A 23,291-nucleotide genomic window follows, 5' to 3' on the forward strand; every position below is an offset into this window, starting at 1 on the left:
ACTGCCGTTCTGACTGAAGTAAGGTTTATCTTAGAGTAGTTATGATTTGTATTTCTGTAATTGCTAGAAATGTTGAACATTTTTTCATATATTCATTGCTCTATTGTATATCTTCTTCAAAGAAGTATCTGTTCAATTCCTTAGCCTAGTTATTGATTGGGTTATTTGTTTTTTTAGTGTTAAGGTTTTTGAGTTTTTTACATATCCTGGAAATTAGTTCTCTGATTTACATGTGGTAAAAATTTGCTTCTGGGGCTGGGGATGTGGCTCAAGCGGTAACGTGCTCACCTGGCATGCGTGGGGTGCTGGGTTCTATCCTCAGCATCACATAAAAATAAAATAAAAAGATGTTGTGTCCACCGAAAACTAAAAAATAAATATTAAAAAATTCTCTCTCTCTCTCTCTCAAAAAAATAGCTCCCATTCTGTAGGCTCTCTATTTTCCTTACTGATTGTTTCTTTTGCAAAGAAAAAGCTTTTCAGTTTAAAACTATCTCATTTATTAATTGTGATTTAGGAGTCTAGTTAAGGAACTTGGGGCCTAATCCAACATGATGAAGATTTGGGCCTAGTTTATCTTCTATTAGATGTAGTGTCTCTGGTCTAATTCCTAGGTCACTGATCCACTTTGAGTTGAGTTTTGTACACAGTGAAAAATAGGGGTTTAATTTCATTTTGATATATATGGATTTCCAGTTTTCCTAGCATCATTTGTTGAGAGGCTATCTTTTCTCCAATATATGTTTTTGGCACCCTTGTCTAGTATGAGATAAGTGTATTTATGTGGGTTTATCTCAGTGTCCTCTATTTTGTACTATTGGTCTACAACTCTATTTTGCATACCAGAAATTTTGATACCTTACATTTCATTTTCATCTAGTTCAAAATGTCTCTTAAGTCAGGTGCAGTGGCATTCACCTGTAATCCAGTGGCTCAGGAGGTTGATGCAGGAGGATCTCACATTAAAAGCCAGCTTCAGCAACTTAGTGAGGTCCTAAGCAACTTAGCAAAGCCCCGTTTCAAAAACTATAAAGGGCTAGGGATGTGTCTCAGGACTATAATGCCCCTGTGTTCAAAATCACTGGTACAAAAAAAAAATTTTTTTTTTTTTTTAGTTTTTCTCTTGAGATTTTTTTCTTTGATCCATGTGCTATTTAGAAGTATGTTGTTTAATCTTCAAGTATTTGGGGATGTGTAAGCTGTCTTTTTGCCATTGACTTCTAGTTTAATTCCATTGTGGTCTAGGAACAGACATCATTTTATTTCTTTAAAATTTGTTAAGATTTGTTTGTGGCCCAGAATGTGATCTGTTTTAGTGAACATTCCATATGAACATAGGAATGTATCTTATACAGTTATTGTATGAAGTAGTCTATCAATGTAAAATATATACAGTTGACTGAGGGTGCTATGCCTTCTAGATTTGCCTGTTTCTGACAGAGGGGAGTTGAAGTCCCAAGGTATAATACTGGGATAATTTTTTATCCTTTCAGCTTTATGATATTTGTCTTTTATTCATTGCATACACATGAAGTGTTGTTATGTCTTTTTGGAGTGCTGACCTCTTCTATAATGCTCTCTTTATTACTAACAACTTTCCTTGATTAGAAATCTACTCTATCTGAAATTAATATTGCTACTCCTACTTTTTTTCATTGTGTTAGTATGATATATCTTTCTTTTAACTGTGCATGTAGGCCATTGATGTTTAATATGATTAAACATATTAATATATAGTGGAACTACCATCTACCATATTTGTTGCTATTTTCTATTTGTTGCATTTATTCTTTGTTGCTATTTTTGTCTTCCATTCTTTTTGCCTTTTTGTGGTTTTAATTATGCATTTTGTATGATTTTGTTCCCTTTACATTCAACAATTATACTTTTTTGAAAACTTGTAGTAGTTGCTTTAGAGTTTGCAGTATGCATTTATAACTAGGTCAAGTTCACTTGCAAGTAACTGTACTCCTATATGGCTAGTGAAAACACCTTATAGTAACAATTATTCCTAATTCTTCCCTCTTGGGCCATGAATCATTATGGCATTCATTTTGCTTACATATAAGCATATGGAATCATATGTATATTCATATATAAACATACACAGAAGATATGTACATGAGTATAAATAGCCAAATGTATTATTATTTTTAATATTTTGAATAAATTGTTATTAGATCAATTAAGAAAAATGAAAGTTTTTTTTAATTTGATCTTCACCATTCATTCTCTGTTTTTTTTTTAAACATAGATCTGAGTTCTTTTAATATTTCTCATACGGCAGGTCTACCAGAAAAAAAAAAATTCCTTAATTTTTGTTCATTCACTGAAGTCTTTATTTCTTTGCTTTTAAAGGATTTTTCAATATGATATTGAATTTTAGGTTGATTTTTTTCCACCAACACTTTATTTACTCTCTTATTGCTTATGTGGTTTCTGAGGAGAAGTTAGTTATAATTTTCATCTTTGCTTCTTTAGGGGTAAAGTAGGGTTTTTTCCCCCCTTCTGAATCACTCAAGAATTTTTTCTTCTTTAATTTCCTGTATTTTAACATAAATAAGACTAAGTGTAGATTTGTTAGCACTTATCTTCCTCAGTATTTCTCTGAGTTTTTGGACCTGTATTTGGTGCCAGATATTAATTTAGGGGAAATTCTGTGAAATCGTTTTTCAAATCATTTCTTTCCTGTCTCTCATTTTTTCTTCTGGTACTCCTGTTATGTACAAATTACACTTTTGCATTTTTCTAGTTGTCTCATATTTCAATATTCTTTCCTCTCTCTTTTTTTTGCCTCTTTTATTTTTGATTTTCAGTTTTTTGTAGTTTCTATTAATATATCCTCAAGTTCAGAGTTTTTTTCTTCAGTTGTGTCTAGTTTGTTCATTAGCTCATCAGAAGCATTCTTCCATTTCTTTTGATCCTCCAGCATTTTTTTTTATTCTTTCTTTCTTAGAATTGCCATCTCTGTGCTTATATTATTCACCAGTTCTTGCATGTCATCTGCTTTTTATATATTAACTATAATTGGCTTAAATTCACAATCTGATGATTACACTATTCCTACCAAATCTGATCCAGTTCTGATGTTTCTCTGTCTCTTCAATTTGTTCATTTTACCTCTTAATATGCCTTATAATTTTTATTGAAAGATGAGCATGATGTCTTGAGTAATAGGAACTATAATCATAATCCTTTACTAGTACAATGCTAAGGCATGAGGGGAGGGGAAACATTCTATAATAAGTCCCATGATTAGGTCTCATTTCTAGGCTATGAACTTTATGTTTCTTTTTTTCTTAATTCTCTTCTGTCTCTCTCTCTCTTTTTTCTTTTTTTTTTTTTTTCATTCTTTTTCTTCACCTGTTTAGGTTAAAGAACAACCCGAAGGGGCTGGGATTGGGCATTTGCTTCCCTCAGGTTAGTTAGGCTGTGAAAAAAACCAGTATGTTAGAGGATTTCATTTGAGGATAGGCCTTGTTCAGTTTTAATTATTTGTCAGGATTGATATTTCTATCTTTTAATTATAATAAGATCCACTGTTTTTTTTTTTTAATTTTTATTATTGGTTGTGAGGATTGAACCCAAGTGTGCTTTAACCCAAATGTGCTCTGGCACATTTCCTCCTCATCCTGCTAAAATCCTGGGAGAATTTTCTCTGTGCTACATAGTGAGAATGTGGTGGACCTCCTGGAGGAAAAAACTCACAAAAGTGTTCCAAACTCTCCCCCTATTTTTCATGACTGGGTCTCCCTGGGGTTTTTATCATTCAGGTTTGTCCATACTGAGCTTCCAGCAATATATCAGTTCAAGTTTAAGTTTTCCTATCGTTGTACAGTTTCCATGGAGATCTCAAGTAAGTATTGATTCTCTGTATTTGTGTATTTCTCCAAATTTTGTAGGACAGGTGTGCTATATGAAGTAAAGTCATTTTACTACTCAGAGGGATCTAAGAATTGTTAATTTTTCAGTATGTTCAGCTTTTAACATGTTGGGATGAAGTAGCAACTTCTACTTCATCCCAACATGTTAAAGTTGTTAAAACATACCAGCAGCTGGACTGTCTTCTACCTATTTAAGAAAGTAATCTAAGCTGTCACATTTAAAGCACAAACTAATAGTTTTTCAGAGGCTATCAATGGACATGTTTTAAAAAAATATATATGGGGATGGGGGAGAAGCCATTGAATTATGTTTCCATTTATATTCCTCTCTAATATGGTTGTAATGTTTTTTAAATTACCATCAATTTTGGGACCCAAAGCATCATTTCCTCTATTCATTTAGAATATTTTTATTTACTACCTGCTGTTCCTCTTTTGTACTTCAAAAATATGACTTGGAATAGATACTCTTCATTATCCAAATCTACATTGCATGTCAACTGTTTTTTACTCTTTACATACAGAGATTTCTGAAGAAAATCTTTAACACTAGAGAAAATTTGGCACTTAGAAAGTGGTTAATATTGCTGAAGTTGAACACTGACCTCCTGTTATTAGTAGAGAAATCACTAATGGTCATGATGTTTCAAGTATTATTTAAGAATTTCCCTTTGGTGTTTGAAAATCACTGTGATTGATGCTTCCCAAGACGTTTTCCTGTTATTGGGAGATGATTCTACAGCTATTGAACATAAAAGTTACTTGAACGACATTCTGGATATTTCTCTTCTCAATCTTCTCTATCTCTGTATTAGAAAATTTCCCTAAGAATGACTATATTTTGAGAGGAAATATAGCAAATGTCTATTATGTTTTTATTAACTCTCTGTATGCTAACAGAATTGATTGAATCCCATTTTATTTTTTGAGTTGCTTTTCTCAGTTTTAATTATTTGTCAGGATTGATATTTCTATCTTTAATTATAATAAGATCCACTGTTGTTTTTTCTTTATTGGTAGTGGGAATTGAACCCAAGTGTGCATTAGTACTGAGCTACATCCACAGTCTTTTATTTTTTTGTTCTGAGAAAGGGTCTCAGTAAGTTTCTTAGGCTGTCTTAAAACTTTGTGATTCACAAGTCACTGGGATTATAGGCATGCACTACTTCACCTGGCATCACTGATCCCTTTTATAAAACTAGAATATATTGTGGGATTTTGCCTAATTTTTTCTTATATCTTAAAATATTTTTCTATTTTATTATTACTCATTAATCTATCCAGTTTTGTTTAAAAGACTGAAATAATTAAATAAAAGGATAGTGGATTAACCTAAAAAAGATGATTCAACAGTGAAATATATTATACTATTTTTCCTACTATTCCAAACTTTAAAATCTACCTTCATACATACACACCTACGTATCCATAGTATCTTATTTAAAATGGAAGTAAACAGTTGATTGTCTATTATTTTTCAGAAATTATTTTGGGAACTTTTTTAACATGAATTTTATTATTTAAATCTCCCAATATATCAATGAGGTAATAGTTATACCTCTAGTTTATCAATAAACTGAGGGTCTAAGAATATATATATGTTGTCTTATATCTTGTAGCTTATATTAAGTAAATGCTTAGTTTATGTTAATAAATTTCATTAACTTGTTGGGTAAAATGTATATTTCAGATTGATGTAAGATTTTGAATAAAATGCATGTATACTTGTTATAAATTATATTAAGTACCCACTGCATTTAAAATTTTGTCCCTACTTTTGAGAAATAATCTAGTCTTGCAGAATTCTTAGATGTATGCAAAAGTAACAATAATATGAGGAAGAAATTTCCATAGCTTAAGAGGACTATGAATTTGCAAAAGAAGTGAAGATGTTTCTTAGATGGAGGAATCATCTCTAATGGTGGATGGTCTTGTACTTTCATCTGTGGGGAGAACAGGTATTTCAAGAGGAAAGATCATCTCAAGCATATATTTAGATATGTAGAAGGAGTGTTTATGTGTGACAGTTGTAACTATGAATATGATTAACAGCTTTGGTGGATTTTCATGTTTGATACCAAATAGTTTTTGCTAAAATATGAGCACACATATATTGAACATACCAAAATAATATCCTGGAATAATTTTCTATAATCAATTTTGTTACTAATTATTCTCGTTTTAGTAATAGTAGCATTAAAAAAGAATTGATAGTCCCCATTCTTTTTTATCAATTTATTTATATATGATAGTGTAATGCATTACAATTCTTATTACACATATAGAGCACAATTTTTCTTTTCTCTGATTGTATGCAAAGTATATTCACACCAATTCGTGTCTTTATACACGTACTTTGGATAATGATGTCCATCACATTTCACCATTCTTTCTAACCCCTTGCCCTCTCCCTTCCCCTCCCATCCCTCTGCCCTATCTAGAGTTCACCTGTTCCTCCCTTGCTCCCCCTCCTTACCCCATATGAATCAGTCTCTTTATATCAGAGAGAACATTCGTCATTTGTTTTTCTGGAATTGGCTAAACTTCACTTAGCATTATCTTCTCTAATGCCATCCATTTACCTTCAAATGCCATAATTTTATTCTCTTTTATTGCTTAGTAATATTCTATTGTGTACGTATGCCACATTTTTTTAATCCACTCATCTTTTGAAGGGCATATACGTTCTTTTCATAGTTTAGCTATTGTGAATTGTGCTGCTATAAACATTAATGTAGCTGTGTCCCTGTAGTGTGCTGTTTTTAAGTCCTTTGTGTATAGACCGAGGAGAGGGATAGCTGGGTCAAATGGTGGCTGCCATTCTGACTGGAGTGAGGTAAAATTTTAGAGTGGTTTTGATTTGAATTTCTCTAACTGCTAGTGATATGAACGTTTTTTCATATATTTGTTGATTGATTGTATATCCTCTTCTGAGAAGTGTTTGTTCAAGTCCTTTGTTCAATTATTGATTGGGTTATTTGTTTTTGGTGCTTAGCTTTTTGAGTTCTTTATATACCCTAGAGATTAGTGCTCTGTTGTGTCAGGTGTAAAGATTTGCTCCCAAGATGTAGGCTCTCTATTCACCTCACAGATTATTTTGCTGAGAAAAAACTTTTTAGTTTGAATCCATCCCATTTATTGATTTGTTATTTTAATTCTTGCACTACAGGAGTCTTATTAAGGAAATTGGGGCCTCATCCCACATGATGGAGATTAGGGCCTACTTTTTTTTCTATTAGACACAAGGTCTCTGGTTTTATTCCTAATCCTTGATCCATTTTGAGTTGAGTTTTGTGCATGATGAGAGATAGGAGTATAGTTTCAATTTGTTGTATATGGATTTCCAGTTTTCCCAGCACCATTTGTTGAAGAGGCTATCTTTTCTGCAATGCATGTTTTTGGCACCTTTGTCTAATATAAGATAATTGTGATTTTGTGGGTTAGTCTCTGTGAACTCTATTCTGTACCAGTGGTCTACCAGTCTGTTTTGGTGCCAATAACATGCTGTTTTTGTTACTACTGCTCTGTAATACAGTTTAAATTCTGGTACAGTGATGCCACCTGCTTCATTCTTCCTGCTAAGGTTTACTTTAGCTATTTTGGATCTCTTATTTTTCCAGATGAATTTCATAGTTGCTTTTTCTATTTCTATGAGGAATGCCATTGGGATTTTGATCAGAACTGCATTAAATCTGTATAGTGCTTTTGGAAGTATGGTCATTTTGATAATATTAATCTGCCTATCCAAGGGAAAGTTGGCTCTTTGTCTCTTCTAAGGTCTTCTTTGACTTCTTTATTTAGGGTTCTGTAATTTTCATTATGTAGATCTTTCATTTTCATTAAGTTGATTCCCAAGTATTTTATCTTTTTTGAGGCTATTATAAATGGGGTAGTTTTTTTCGTTTCCCTTTCTGAGGATTTGTCACTAATATACAGAAATTCTTTTGATTTATGGGTTGTTGACTTTATATCCTGCTACTTTGCTGAATTCATTTACTAGTTCTAGAAGTTTAATGGTGGAACTTTTAGGGTCTTCTAGGTATAGAATCATATCATCAGCAAATAGTGCCAATTTGAGTTCTTTTCTATGTGTATCTCTTTAATTTCTTTCGTCTGTCTAATTGCTCTAGCCAGTGTTTCAAGAACTATGTTAAATAGAAGTGGTAAAAGAGGGTATCCCTGGTTTTTTTTTTTTTAACAGTTTTTAGAGGGAATGTCTTCAGTTTCTCTCCATTTAGAATGATGTTGGCCTGGGACTTAGCATAGATAGTCTTTATGATGTTGAGATATGTTCCTGTTATGCCTTATTTTTCTGGTGTTTTGAACATAAAGGGATGCTGTATTTTGTCAAATGCTTTTCTGCATCTATTGAGATGATCATATGGCTCTTATTTTTAAGTCTATTGATGTGATGAATTATATTTATTGATTTCTTTATGTTGAACCAAACTTGTATCCCTGGGATGAATCCCACTTGATCTTGGTGCACAATCTTTTTGATATATTTTTTTGTATTAGATTTGCTAGAATTTTATTGAGAATTTTTGCATCTATGTTCATTAGAGATATTGGTCTGAAGTTTTCTTTTTTTGATATATTGTTGCCTGGTTTTGGAATCAGGGTGATATTGGCCTTATAGAATGAGTTTGGAAGTGCTGCCTCTTTTTCTATTTCCTGAAATAAATTGAAGAGTATTGGTAGTAGGTCTTCTTTAAAGATCTTGTAGAACTTGGCTGTGTATCCATCCGGACCTGGGCTTTTCTTGGTTGGTAGACTTTTGATGGCATCTGCTATTTCATCACTTGAAATTGATCTGTTTAAATTGTGTATATCATCCTGATTCAATTTGGGCAAATTATATGACTCTAGAAATTTGTCGATGCCTTCAATATTTTCTATTTTATTGGAGTACAAGTTTTTAAAATAATTTCTAATTATCTTCTGTAGTTCTGTAGTGTTTGTTGTGATATTTCCTTTTCTGTTACGTATGTTAGTGATTTTTCTCTCTCCTTCTTTTCATTAGCATGGCTAAGGGCCCGCCAATTTTATTTATTTTTTCAAAGAACCAACTTTTGTTTTGTCAGATTTTTCAGTTGTTTCTTTTGTTTCAACTTCATTGATTTCAGCTCTGATTTTAATTAGTTCCTGTGTTCTGCTGCTTTTTTCTTGGGCTTTGAGATGTGATATTAAGTCATTTATTTGTTGACTTTTTTTTTCTTTTAAGGAATGAACTCCATACAGTGAACTTTCCTCTTAGAACTGTTTTCATAGTGTCCCAGAGATTTTGATATGTTGTATCTATGTTCTCATTCACCTCTAAAAATTTTTTAATCTTGCCCTTGATGTCTTCTGCAGCCCATTGCTCATTCAGTAGCATATTATTTAGTCTCCAGGTGTTGGAGTGGATTTTATTTCTTACTTTATCATTAATTTCAAATTTTATTTCATTATGATCTGATAGAATGCAGGGTAGTTTCTCTATTTTGTATATTTGCTAAGAGTTGCTTTGTGGCATTGTATATGGTCTATTTTAGAGAAGGATCCATGTGATGCTGAAAAGAAAGTGTATTCTCTCATTGAAGGATGAAATATTCTATATATGTCAGTTCTAAGTTATTGATTGTATTATTGCGTTCTAGAATTTCTTTGTTCAGCTTTTGTTTGGAAGATCTATCTAGTGACAAAAGAGGTGTGTTAAAGTCACCCAAAATTACTGTGTTGTGGTCTATTTGACTCTTGAACTTGAGAAGAGTTTGTTTGATGAATATAAATGCTCCATTGTTTGGGGCATATATATTTATAATTTTTAAGTCTTGTTTGTGTATGGTTCCCTTGAACAGTATGTAGTGTCCTTCTTTATCCTTTTTGATTGACTTTAGTTTGAAGTCTACTGTATTTGATGTGAGGATGGAACCCCCTGCTTGCTTCCACAGTCCATGTGGTGGGTGGTATGATTTTTCCCAACCATTCACCTTAAGTCTATAGATATCTTTTTTTATGTGATGAGTCTCTTGGAGGCAGCAGATTGTTGGGTCTTTTTTTGATCCAATCTGCTAGTCTATGTCTTTTGATTGGTGAGTTTAGTCCATTAGCATTCAGGGTTATTATTGAGACATGATTTGTATTCCCAGCCATTTTTGTGTATTTTTGGTATTTTATGTGACTTGTTTTCTCTTCTAGTTAGATTTTTCTTTAGTGTAATACCTGCCTCTGCTGATTTTCAACATTGTTTTTTATTTCCTTTTCTTGGAATATTTTGCTGAGGATGTTCTGTAGTGCAGCCTTTTAGTTGTAAATTCTTTTAACTTTTGTTTATCATGGAAGGTTGTTATTTCATCATCAAATCTAACGCTTAGTTTTGCTGGATATAAGATTCTTGATTGGCATCCATTTTCTTTAAGAGTTTAGGTATATGTTGTTCCATGATCTCCTGGCTTTGAGGATTTAGGTTGAAAAATCTGCTGATATACGAATTAGTCTCCCCCATATGTGGTCTGATTCCTCTCTCTTGCAGCTTTTAAGATTCTATCCTTATTCTGTATGCTAAGCATTTTCATTATAATGTGACTTGGTGTAGATCTGTTGTAATTTTGTACATTTGATGTTCTGTAAGCCCTTTGTATTTGGTTTTCCAATCTGTTCTTCATGTTTGGGAAATTTTCTGATATTATCTCATTGAAGAGATTGTACATTCCTTTGGTTTGAAACTCTGTGAAAGAACTAGCAAGGCTTGCCGTTGGAGAAAATACCCGTTTATTGAGGAACAGCTCTACATATTTATAGAGCCGGGGGCAATTTGACAGTTACGACAGAATGGTTTGACAGTTAGCATGGGGTGCTTTCTGATTGGTAGGTAAGGATCATGTGAGCCAGCAGGGCTGGTATGATTGGTGGATAAGGATCATGTGAGCCAGCAGGGCTCACCATTGGATGACAGGATCATGTGAGCCAGCAGGGCTCACCATTGGACGGTTCTTCTTGGGGGATGGAAAAGTTAGTCTTTGGAGCCGGGGCGACTCCCAACACTCTGTGCCTTCCTCCATCCCAATAACTCTTAGATTTGGTCTTTTGATGTTGTCCCATAATTCTTGAATGTTCTGTTCATGGTTTTTTACTATCTTCACTGTATGATCAACTTTATTTTACAGATTGTATATTTTGTCTTCATTATCTGACATTCTTTCTTCCAAGTGGTCTAGTGTGTATCCTCCATTTCAAAGATTTCTGAGTATTTTTTTTCAGAGTCTCTCTCTCTCTCGAAGTAATCTTTTGCTACCTGTATTTGCTCTCTTATCTCATTGTTGGAGTGATCAGTTTTTGCCTGTATTTGCTCATTTAGGTCATTCTTTAATTCACAAATCTTTAATTATGAACCTTCTGAACTCCTTCTCTGACATTTCATCAACTTTGCTATCCATGGGTTCTGTTATTATAGTGTCTTATTTGTTTGGGGAACTTTCCTCCCTTGTTTTTTCATGTTGTCTGGTCCATGTATCTTCCTTTCTTGCAGTGTGAATCTCAGATATTACAGTTTCTTCCCTATATTCTTGCAGTACCCATGCAGACTGTCTTTACTTCACCTTGATGTTGGGCTTCCAGACCCTGCTGGTGTCCCTCAATGTATGCTACTGCATCCTGGACCTGGGTCCTGCACAAGTTGGCCTGAGTGGATCTGGACCTTTGGGCTTGAACTCCCCTGGTAGTCTGCTGGTCGGAAGGGGCGGTCCTGTGCCAGAGCCTGGGCTCTGGCTGGTGTCTGCTTCACTTTGAGGGTGGACCAGGCCTATTGTGAGCCTGGGTCCCACACAGTCCAGTGAGGGTAGATCTGGGCCACAGGGCTTGACCCCCCGCTATATTCTGCTGGTAAAAGGGACAGTCCTGCCACAGAGGCTAGGTTCTGGTGGGTGTCTGTCCCACACAGGCTCCATAGTCACCATTGTTTTCGACTCTTTTCTGAGGCACTATTGGCACCTCTTTGGCCCCAAATGAAGGCAGCAGACATCCTGGGATGATTAGGGGTTTGTAGTCAGAATAGGTCTGGTCCAGCTGCAATACCTTAGGCAGATTATTTAATGTAGCTTTGTATCAAACTGATCAGTTCCCTTAGACGTAAAGTAAGGATGACTGCATGCCTTACAAAGTTCTCATGTGGATTACATAAAGTGCCATTTATATGAAGTTCTTACCCCATGTCCAGCATATAGTAGATCTACAAGTGGAGGTAGCTGGGATTTAATTCTAGATCCTATATATCCTATATACTGCACAGAGACAGACAAGAACTTAGAAATCAGCTATACTTAACGCTAATATGAGGAAGTCCAATTAACCAATAAAATTAAAGGGAGAGGGTTTTTCAAATAAGTGTATGAATCTCTAGTATTATTACATGTGAGTTACTTAGTGAATTTATTAGCATTTTAATTTAAAGGACTGAAAACAAAGTATTGTTGTTACAGTATTAGAAAGTAGAAAATTCTGCGTAACACTGTGTTTATCAGAACAGGAGCATAGGTACTTTTTTGAAGCAGCCACGTTTTATTATCTTACAGATAAATCCAAAGCAGATGCCAAAGTTTCTGTGGTGGCCAAGAAAAGGGTAAGATCATGTTTTATTAGTATAAAATAAATAAGCTTTAAATTCTGTTTGACTAATACTATTTAAAAAATATTAAATGATTTAAAAATAATTATATATATTCTATTTTTTCTTGTAAATATTTGTTGAGTATATGTTTTTCTTAGACTGACACTATTAAATTAATATTTGTGGTTGCTTATATTAGCATTAAAGAATTAGAAATTAGACTTATAAGTAAACAATTACTTTTCTTTAAATTACATTTTATATACATACTCATATATACTAAAATATTTTTTCTTGCTTATCATGTTACTATAAGGTGTGCAAGGAATCTCATGGGGAAATTAAAGTTCTCATCTTAATATGGATTTTACTTTAAATGTAACTGGAGCAGAACATTAGGTATTTGAACAAATCTTCAGAACACAAAAACTTTTTAATGAAAAGTTATAAAATTGATGGAATTTTTAAAGAGTTTTAAAAAATTTAACATATTTTTCTAAACATTAGAAAAATGACTAATTCTACTTTCAAAAATATGATTGGGATAGCATAAACCTTGACATTCTTCTCCAGTGACCATGCTCTTACAGGACACTTCTGGGGGGAAAAAAGGAGTTGATGCCTTAAACTAATTCTTCTGAACATATATTAGAGTCACAAGAAAAGGAATTGTGCTGGGCAGTACGTTGAGTGATGGTGTTCAGGCATGACAGACCCAGGGACGGTCAAATGTAACATGAAGTAACAGAGAAGATTATTAGGCATGAATTTAGAGATGCCTGGGCAATGGGATGAATATCCTTTTGATAGTATGATAATACTTTTTAGTAGTCCTTTTAGAAATCATATCTTATTATTATTTTGCTTTTTTGGTTTGTAAAAGGAATCTGGACATTTAACTGGCTAAATAATGTTGATACTCCTTTACAGGAAAGAATTCTATCTCACAAAAGACACAGTTATCCTTTATGAAAAAAAGAGAGAATAGAACTTTTATGTATATCTGGAGATTTGGCAGAGGTAGTGAGGTAGTGTTGCAGTGTTACCATGGATAGAACTATTAATTTCAATCTCTGCTAAAGGATATTTAGCATAAAAAATATAGTGATTGTAATAACAAACTTTTTAAATATTTTTTTATATTGCTTTATTTTTACCAATTCTTCTCAAAAAGTACACTACTGTTCCTAGGAAAGTGTCATTCAAAGTGTGGTATGCAGTTAAGTACAGAAAGTGGGACATTTAGGGATTTATTTTGTAACTTGTCCGATTAATTTTTGTCTATTGAATCTAATAATAAAATGGAGGTAATGTTTATATATTATTGTTTTTATTTTACATTTTCCCCAGAAACTCACTTTCATTTTATAAAATAAACTTTTTCATTTTATAAAAGTATAGATCTCAGACAAGGATGAAAAACTGGTTCTTTACACTGGTAGTTTAAGAGATACTGCCTATGAGACATTTCAGGAATTTGTAGCAAGGCTTTGGGTTATTGTAATTTTAGGAAATACAGGGAATGCAAGGAATTTTATTAGGCAAGGGCTAGGGACACTAGATAAACTAAAATGCAAAAGAAGAGAACTGTGTAACAACTATACAACATTTGAAATTTCTTTTGAATGTTCAGCTGCACTAAACCAACTACAAAATAATATAGTGATTTAATACAAAATAATACTGAAACATGATATGTTAAGCAAAAATTCAAGGAGTTTTTCAGAAGACTTTTTATGGAGAGGGAAGCTGATATGAAATAAACTTGTTGCTCTTGAACTTACTGAATAATGACTTAATTTCTACTCAACATATTGTATCATTTCTGAATATATATTTAGCTTTAAAACCAGGAATGCAGTTACTGAGAAACCATGGAAAGCATTTACAAATGCAAGATGCTTTTTAATAGTCCGAAAAACAAATATTATTAGTAAGTTAACAGAATGGATAAAATACATTGATTTCATTGAATCTGAAAAGATAAATATTTGGAAATATAGTATTGCTAGGCTTTATAACTCTTCTAACTGCTTTAGCATAATGATAAGAAATATATGGTATAAAAATTACACACTAAGATTGCTTTGGGATAGCCTATTGTTTTTCACTCTTACTTTGATATTATCCACAAAATTCTACCTTACAATTCTTTGTTACATCTTCTTGTTCCAAATTATCATTAAGATATTCTTCCCTACCCTTTGAAAGTTATGGTCAAGTTATTTCAAGTACTGGAGATAATGTGTGCCCTTCATGTTGTAGAATTTTCAAGAAAGATTTATTTTCTGAGATATTTTGTTAGTAGGTCATCCCATGTCATAGTCCAGAAAATTATTTTCCCCATAAGGAATTCTGTTGCTCAGTTCATTTGTGAGATTATCACATTTTCTTATCTTGATAGTTGGATAATATGCAATTTACTTTGGAAGCTATTTCTATTCCATTAATACTACTTTCTTTTCTCCTCTGTCATATATAAATATTTAATCTGCTATTACTTAATAGTGGTTTCTATTCTTATAGCTATGATTACTTCTGTTAGTACATTTTTCTATAAATCTTACACAGAATGGCTTTGTTAATATTATTACATTATATCCAAACTTATTAATGATAGGGATAACTAGTATTTCTTATTGCTTATGTCTTCAAATATAGTTGTTCTAAAGCATATACATATGGAAATATAGTTCATCATAAGTATGTCACTTTTAAATTAGTTATAATTTTTTGAAATAGTTTATGTCACCAACTATATTAAGTAGGGTACAAACTATAATTCTGCAATAAGGAAACTCCAATTTACAGTGAGTCATGCAAAATAAAAGTTTATTTCTTTATCATGTATCTGACCAAAGATAGGCTGCTGGTCCACTTTGAGAGGAGACCTTGCCCTATAAAACCATTCAGACTGGCAAGTTTCCTAGGGTGTGGTTTTATATGGTCAAAGGTTGCATATACTGTCACATCACATTTACATTCTTACTCATGGAAGAAAAATAAACTGGAAGAGAAGTACGAACAATTAGCTGAAGAAGAAAACATGAACTTGATGCTGTACATGTCACTTCCTATTGGCCTAAATTTAGTAATATATGGTCATATCCAATAGCAAGTGGAAGAAGGAGAATAGAGCTTCCAGTGGGCCAGCTTGTGGGAGAGATTCTGTTGCTAACAGGAAGAAGAGAAGCCTAGATACTGGGTTACCATTAGAGAGCTATGAGTTTCATTTCAAGATAACAAATACTCTGAAATATTCCATTTCTTATTAAAAGGGACATTATAGGGTTAAAAATACTAACATACTATTGTATTTACCCTTACAATATTAAAGAGAAATAGATTTTATCAGTTGTTCTTAGGTATTTAAGTTGCCATAAGGGTATTTAAGGTGGCTAACAGAGAAGTGTCAGAGCCAGAATAGGATCTAGTTTTGATGATTCCATAACACAGCATGCTTTAACTGTTCTTTGTTTTCTAAGTCACTGTAGTACCCTTCTTTTGGAGTCTAACTTTGAACTTACAAATGGACACAGTCCTAGTTAAAAATATGTCTTCATCTGTATAGCATTTTCAGATAACAAAGCATTCCAAACATGTCTTTCAATTTAGACCCTTGGAAAAAGGAAGAGCAGACATTATTATCATCTTCATATGAAGGGTCAATTACAGTAAAAGAAATTCAGGAATTTGCTCTATATATTATTCTTCAGATACTACTATTTAACTTTATTAGTTTTCCTTGGTTATGTAGCACATGACTATACTTAAACTAACAGATATAGACCTGGTTTTAGCCTTCTGCATAACATACCACAGCAGATATACCCAGGTTTTTAGTCAACAAGTCCTATGTTGATGAACATGGTATTTTCAAATTGGTATTATGGAATGTTTCTGCCACAAGTAATGCTTTAATAAACGTGTGCATGTGCATGCTATTATTTCTGCAGGATAATTCCCAAAGAGGGATGACTAGATCAAAGCCAATCTCCATGTCATCCTGCCTCCCTTGAGAGGACCTTGAGAGATATGTTATGCTATGTATTGGCCTATGTTAAGTTTTAGTAGTATTTGCAGCAACTTATTTGAACCAAGACATAAGAATATTGCCATCAAGATATCATTACTAAGTGCCCACTAGGAAGGATGCTTCTACATCTAGCAACAAGCCACTTGCCATTCCTCCAGTTCATCTCACTTAGCACATATGATGAGCTGAATAGTGTAGGTGCACCTTACTGATCAATTCTGCCCCCATGGCAGTAGTCTGAAAGAAAAAGAGTCTGAGTGAGCCAGTCTAATTTCTCGAGTTCCATTTGATTAAGTACAAGGGGTAGGTCTAGATCACCTCCAAGTCCTTCCCTACTCCAATATCCCATAAACTATAAAGTATAACAGCTCAGCAAGTACTTTAAGAGTGTCAAGGGACCTGCGCACACCAAGGTTAATATTCACAATAAATATATGAGATAACTGGGCCTAGAACTAAAGAATAAACCAGTAGTGCTGAAGCAACAAAGATAGGGTAGGTGATGGTGCTACCTGTTTTAAATGTTGGAATATGGTTGAGTACATACACAGATTACATATATATGTATTTATAATCCCTTTGTATAGTTTTATAAAAATCTAATATACAAAGCAATTATAGTAACATAGTTTCTATATTATAATAATAGGTGCTTATTTAATAAATGCTAGTACTATCCTCTCTAATTTCCACTGAGGAAGAATTAGGAAGTTTTAGGAAAATTAAACATTCTCAGATTTATGATAGTATCATAGGGCTAGAGATAGCTCAGTGGTAGAGTGCTTTGCCTAGCATGCCTAACGCCCTGAGTTTAATCCCCAACACCACAAAAATAATAACAATCAAATAAAGCTGTCTGTTTGACTTGTAAAAAATAAACAAACAAAACCCAAACTAAATATAATAGTATCATAGTTCTAACAGGATTGGGTAAAAGCCTTTTTTGTAAGTAGGTCCCAATTTTAATATTTTTTCTAATACGATAACATAATATTTGAAGTCCAGAATTTTAGAATCACTTAAAAGCCACAATCTTTTCTTCCCATATTTTATTGGTTATAGTCTTATACAATGGTAAGATTTATTGTTACATATTAGTATATGCACACAGATTATAGCAATACAATTTGACCAATATCATTCCAAGTATTTACCCTTGTCCTTCCATCTGCCCTCCCACTGATATCTTTCCTGTACTGATCTCCCCTCAATTTTCATGAGCTACTACTACCACCACCACCTTTCTTTCCCATTTCCTCTCTAGCTTCCACATAGGAGACAAAGTATATGACCATTGACCTTCTGAATTTGGCTTATTTCTCTTAATACAATATTCTCAAGTTACATCCATTTTCCTGTAAGTGACATAATTTCATTTTTCCAAAAATCACCATCTGAATTAAACCAATTTAACTTAATATATTTATGTATAGTCATTTCTATATTTTTCTGTATATTTCTCTATTTATTTTCATAATTTTAATTGTTGATTACAATATTTTTAATGTTTTTATTTATTATATCACAAAACTTTTCATGTTGTTTTATGGATTTTAATACTGTGTTAGTAAGCTTTTTGTCACTGGAACAAAATAACTGAGGAAACAACTATGAGGAGGAAAAGTTTATTTGGGGCTCATGGTTTCAGAGGTTTCAGTTCATGGTCACTGACTCCAGTTCCTTGCACCTAAGGTGAAGCAGAATATCATGGTAGAAGAGCATGGTAGAGCTGTCAGCTCATGGCAGCCAGGAAGCAGAGAGAAAAGAGGTGAAGGGAGATGGAAGGGGCATTGGACAAGATATAGTCTCCAGTGGCACTCTCCCAAGGATTTAGTCCCTTCATCTAGGCTCCACCTCTTACAGATTCCAACACCTCCCATTATTTGTCCTTTCAAATTATTAATTCATCAACTGGATTAATTCACAGATGCTTAGAGCCTTCATGATCTAATTATTTTTCAAAAGCCTCATTTCTCAGAAATGCTACAATAGGTATCAAGCTTTTAATATATGAACTTTGGGGGGGGATTCTAGATCAAAGCCACAACAATTACTTTAAGATTATCTTTTTTTCCCCCTCAATTAGAAAAGGAGCATGGTGTGAAAAAAAAAAAAATACAGATACGTTTTCTCCAAGCTGTAATTTCAGTCCTAAAAGAGAATAACTGCTAACAGTATATATGCACATGTATATGCATGTCTAAACATGTCTTATGTACAAATACTTATTAGTAAACAAAATATAACATCGTTAATAAGTAGACAGTAAAATTTATAAACAGTTCATAAGCTTTAAATTGTGTGCAATTCTAGCATGAAATCTTGTTATAACCTTCTGAGAATGTGAATTATCTCTTTGTTTAGCATATCGACACTCTGTGTCCTACCCCCATTAGTTACTTCATAGCTATTTGTGTTATCAGATTTTTGAGATATTGCAATGCCTATATTCTGATAACCCTCACTGTATTTAATAATGGTCTCAAAGCACAAGAGTACTGATGCTGGCAATTTGAACATGCCAAAGAGAAGCTTAAAATGTTTCTTTTAAGTAAAAAGATGAAAGTTCTCAACTTTGTGTGTGTGAGTGAGAGAGAGAGAGAGAAAGAGATAGATAGATAGATAGATAGATACTGGGATTGAACCCAGGGGTGCTCTACCACTGCCATACTTCCCCAACCCTTTTGTTTTGAGAGAGGATCTTAGTTGCCCATTCTGGCCTTAAACTTGTAATCTTCTGCCTTGTCTCCTGAGTAGCTGGGATAACTTGCATGTGCCACAGCATCTGGCCTCTCTATTTTCTTTACTGCGTGGTTAGTGATCCTTCATTACTCCAATTTTTTAAAAATTATTTTGATTATTCTTACCTGTTGACTTTTTCCTCATGAATCTTAGACTTATTTGGTTAGGTCCTAAGAAGAATTCTGTTAAGGGACTATTGGTATTATAGAAGATCTATGTGCTAATTTAGGGAGAAAATCAATTTTTATAATAAGTACATTCATGTAGAAGTATAACTTGTCTCTGTATTCATTTTTCCTCAGGCCTTTTCAGTGAAGAGTTTTACATATTTCTAATTAGTTTTATACCAAGCAATAAACTAATGGGGGAAAAATCTTCTTTCTTTTTTTCTTTTTTCTGGTTTACCTATAGAAGTTGTGTGTATGTGCGTGTGCGTGTGTGTGTGTGTGTGAGTGTGTATCTTTTTCCCTAACACTTGATAACGTGACTTTAATTTATGCTTTTGAAATTAAAAAATTAATGACCACTCTCTTAATTTATACATTTATGTATAGAGAATTTCTACTATTATGCTTGTACATAATAGTATAAAAATAGAAAAATGTTGGATGTGTAGCTGTGTGGTAGAGTACCCCTGGCTTAAATCTTCAGTACTGGAAAAAAAAAAAAAAAAGGATGAGGAGGAGGAGGAGGGGAGGAGGGGGGGAGGGGGAAAGGGAGGGAGGAAGGAAGGAAGGAAAAGAATTTAGACTATTATGTTTCCTTATGAAAAAAATCTTTCCCCAAAGTTACTACAAAAATTCTCCATAGCAAGCAGAAAATTTTCATTAGCCTATTTATTAGGATAAGTTACTTATATTTTGTGACTAGATATTTGGATATTTGTGTTAATTGCTAATACACTCATTATTGATATGGAATTAATGTACTACAACTTACTTAATTTACTTAGCTTTATATGCATCTTTCCCCAAAGATAAATATTGTAACATCCTCACTCCTGACTTCTAGCCCTAGGCAGAGAGAAATCTCAAGAAAAGAATAGGAAACAGTTAACCTCTTGGCAAGAGTCATGTTCAAGCTTCAAAACTCATTTCGTTTTCTTTTTGGATTCAACTCTGTGAGCATCATTCACTTTTCCATAGGGCAGTGTTTTCCAACCTTGAATCATTCATGTTTTCTGAAACTATTTTGTAATTTTTCTGTACTGTAGCACCCCTGGATTCAATCCCTGGTTCCTTCTCTCTCTCTCTCTCTCTCTCTCTCTCTCTCTCTCACACACACACACACACACACACACACACACACACACACTTTTTTTTTGTTTTCAAAGAACAAAATATCAACAAGTTTAAAATTTAATTGACTTTTATTAGTAATTCATGAATCAGTCAGCATCCCATCATCTTGGTATGACAGAATGATCAGATCAGCTTTCTTTTTTATCATTATTATTAGATCTTTGTGGGTATACATAGTAGTTGGGTTCATCCCAACAAACTTATACATGCATGGAAATCAGTTTTGCTTCATGATTCCCCTTCTCCTTTTCTCCCTCTTATTTCCCATTATCCATTCTCTACTAGACTTCCTTTCACTTGTCTATTAATTTGCATTTGTTTTTATGTAATATTTTTCTTCCCTCTTTCTTTATTTTAATCTAGCTTCTTCATATGAAATAAAACATTCAACCTTTGAGTTTCTGAGTTTGGATAATTTCATTTATGATATTGAGAAATGATATTTTATCCATTTACCAGCAAATGCCATAATTTCATTCTTTTTAATGGCTGAGTATAACCTTTATTATTGTGTGTGTGAGAGAGACATGCGTAGGTAGGCAGGTAGATAGATAGATAGATCTATCAGTTTCTTTTTATATCATCATTATTAGAGCTTTGTGGTTATATATAGTAGTTGGGTTTACACCAACAAACTTATATATGCTGGAAATCAGTTTTGCTTCATGATCCCCCATCTCCCTTTCTCCCTCACCTCTCCCATTCTCCTTCTTCTGTATCTATTCATATCTATATATCTATTCATACCACAGTTTCCTCATCCATTCATCTATTGACAGGCATCTGGGTTGATTCTGTAATATAGCTATTGTGAATTTTGCTGGTAAACAAAAGACCAATAAATATATGAAAAAATGTTCTAGCAATCAGGTAAATACAAATAAAAATACACTAGGATTTCATCTCACTCCAGTCAGAAGGGCAATGATCAAGAATATGAACAACAATAAATGCTGGCAAGGTTGTGGGGAGACAGGAATAGTGTTGTATAGTATTGGTAGGACTACAGACTATAACCACTCTGGAAAGCAGTATAGAGTTTCCTCAAAAAACTAGGGATGGAACCACCATATGACCCTGCTATTCCATTGCTGGGTATTTCCCCAGAAGATCTAAAATTGTCATACTATAGTGACACAGCCACATCAATGTTTATAGAAGTACAGATCAACTTTCTTAAGATAGCTCTAGCAGGTACAAGGGGACAGTATAGAACAAAACCCAAACTGGACAGCATCAGATTACTTAAGCTTACTTTTCATACTATCTGGTAAAGCAGAAAGGGCTTCATTATGCTCACTGAGGTTAACTGGGCCTCTTATGATTGGTTGCTGTGAATCATCTTCTTCTTCTTTTTTTTTTTTTTTTTTTTTTGACAATTGGCCTACTCTATTTTCAGTTTGGTAATGTGATACCTAGCACATGTGACTCTGTTCTGGTTTGGTCTGTTCTGTTGGGGTCTAATGCATGAACTCAGTCCACAAAAAATTTATTTAACAAATTTTATTGTTTCAAATTTTATTTAACATATTCTATTGATTTTTTTCTTAATTTTTATTGAGTTAAAATTTAAATACAGTGAAATGCACAACTATTAAGCATATAGTTTGATGAACTTTTTTAAAATGCACACTTTCTTGTAACTATCACCCCTAATCAAAATAGAGTATTTTCCTCGTTTCAGAAAGTTTCCTAATATAAGTTTTTAAATGTAAGTGCACTTTTTTTTATTGGTGCATTATAGTTGTAAGTAATGATGGGACTTATTGTTATATATTCACATATGCACACAACATAATAATGCAATTTGGCCAATATCATTTCCTAGCACTCCCCTCTTGTAAGTACACTTTTTTGATGTACATTTTATTTTTAAAATGTATAAAATAAATGTCAGTATCGAAAATTATCTATCAATCACTTAAACTCATCAGTGGAAACTTTAACAGAGGATGTTCCTTTCACTCTGATTTCAGTTATCTTATTCTGAAAATCTGCAGAAACAATGTTAAAAAAAAGGCTTCCAAAAGAGTGATTTTTTAAAAAAAGTACTCTTTAGTGACTTCATAATTAAACCTATTTTCTTTCTTTGAAAATCTATGAATCATTACTTTTTAAATTCTTTAAAATTATACTTAGAGGTGCTGTTTATTTTTCCTTTTGTTTTTATATTTAATATCTTCATTTTATTCAAAAAAATAATTTGCTGTATCATGAAATGCTAATGTTAGATACACATGGTAAATCTGTACTCCACAGCTTACTGGGGAACAATTACCCAGATCAAAGGGAGCTATATCCTCCATGTTCTTCCATGAACCTATACAGCCTCTGAGGTCTTCAAGAAGTTGATGTAAAATGTTTCGTGAGGACAAAATTTTTAAAAGAATAATATTTTTCTTAGTGTGCTGTTGTGAAAGTCTATTCCTATGGAGGGGAGAGATTTTAAGTATTATGCTGAGGTTTATAAACACTTAAATATTTGTTAATGATCTATGGGTTGAAGAATCAAGTTGGTGGGGGGAAATTATAAAACAGAGAATAAAGTTCACAACATTCATTCTTTTGTCCAAAAAAATGTTGAAATATTGGTACTATGACCATTGAATGTTTTCTATATATCAGCTTTTTAAAATTTAATTGAAATATGTAGATTCCAAAAAATCTCCCCTGGAAATAATATCTTCTCCTAATATTCCCCTGGTTGAAATATCTAATTCCTTTAAAAAAAACTATAAATA

At 33.1% G+C, this 23,291-nt stretch overlaps 1 protein-coding gene across 1 annotated transcript in view; it reads left to right on the forward strand.

The window, feature by feature from the left end:
* Nucleotides 1–23,291, forward strand: part of Zcwpw2 (zinc finger CW-type and PWWP domain containing 2) — a 140,234-nt gene that overhangs the window by 97,951 nt on the left and 18,992 nt on the right. The window contains exon 5 of the mRNA XM_076843076.1: nucleotides 12,437–12,483. Within this exon, the coding sequence (XP_076699191.1) occupies nucleotides 12,437–12,483 (47 nt within the window). The remainder of the gene's footprint in view (nucleotides 1–12,436; nucleotides 12,484–23,291) is intronic.

Source organism: Callospermophilus lateralis, chromosome 1 (assembly GCF_048772815.1).
Source record: "Callospermophilus lateralis isolate mCalLat2 chromosome 1, mCalLat2.hap1, whole genome shotgun sequence".
NCBI classification, from domain to species: domain Eukaryota; kingdom Metazoa; phylum Chordata; class Mammalia; order Rodentia; family Sciuridae; genus Callospermophilus; species Callospermophilus lateralis.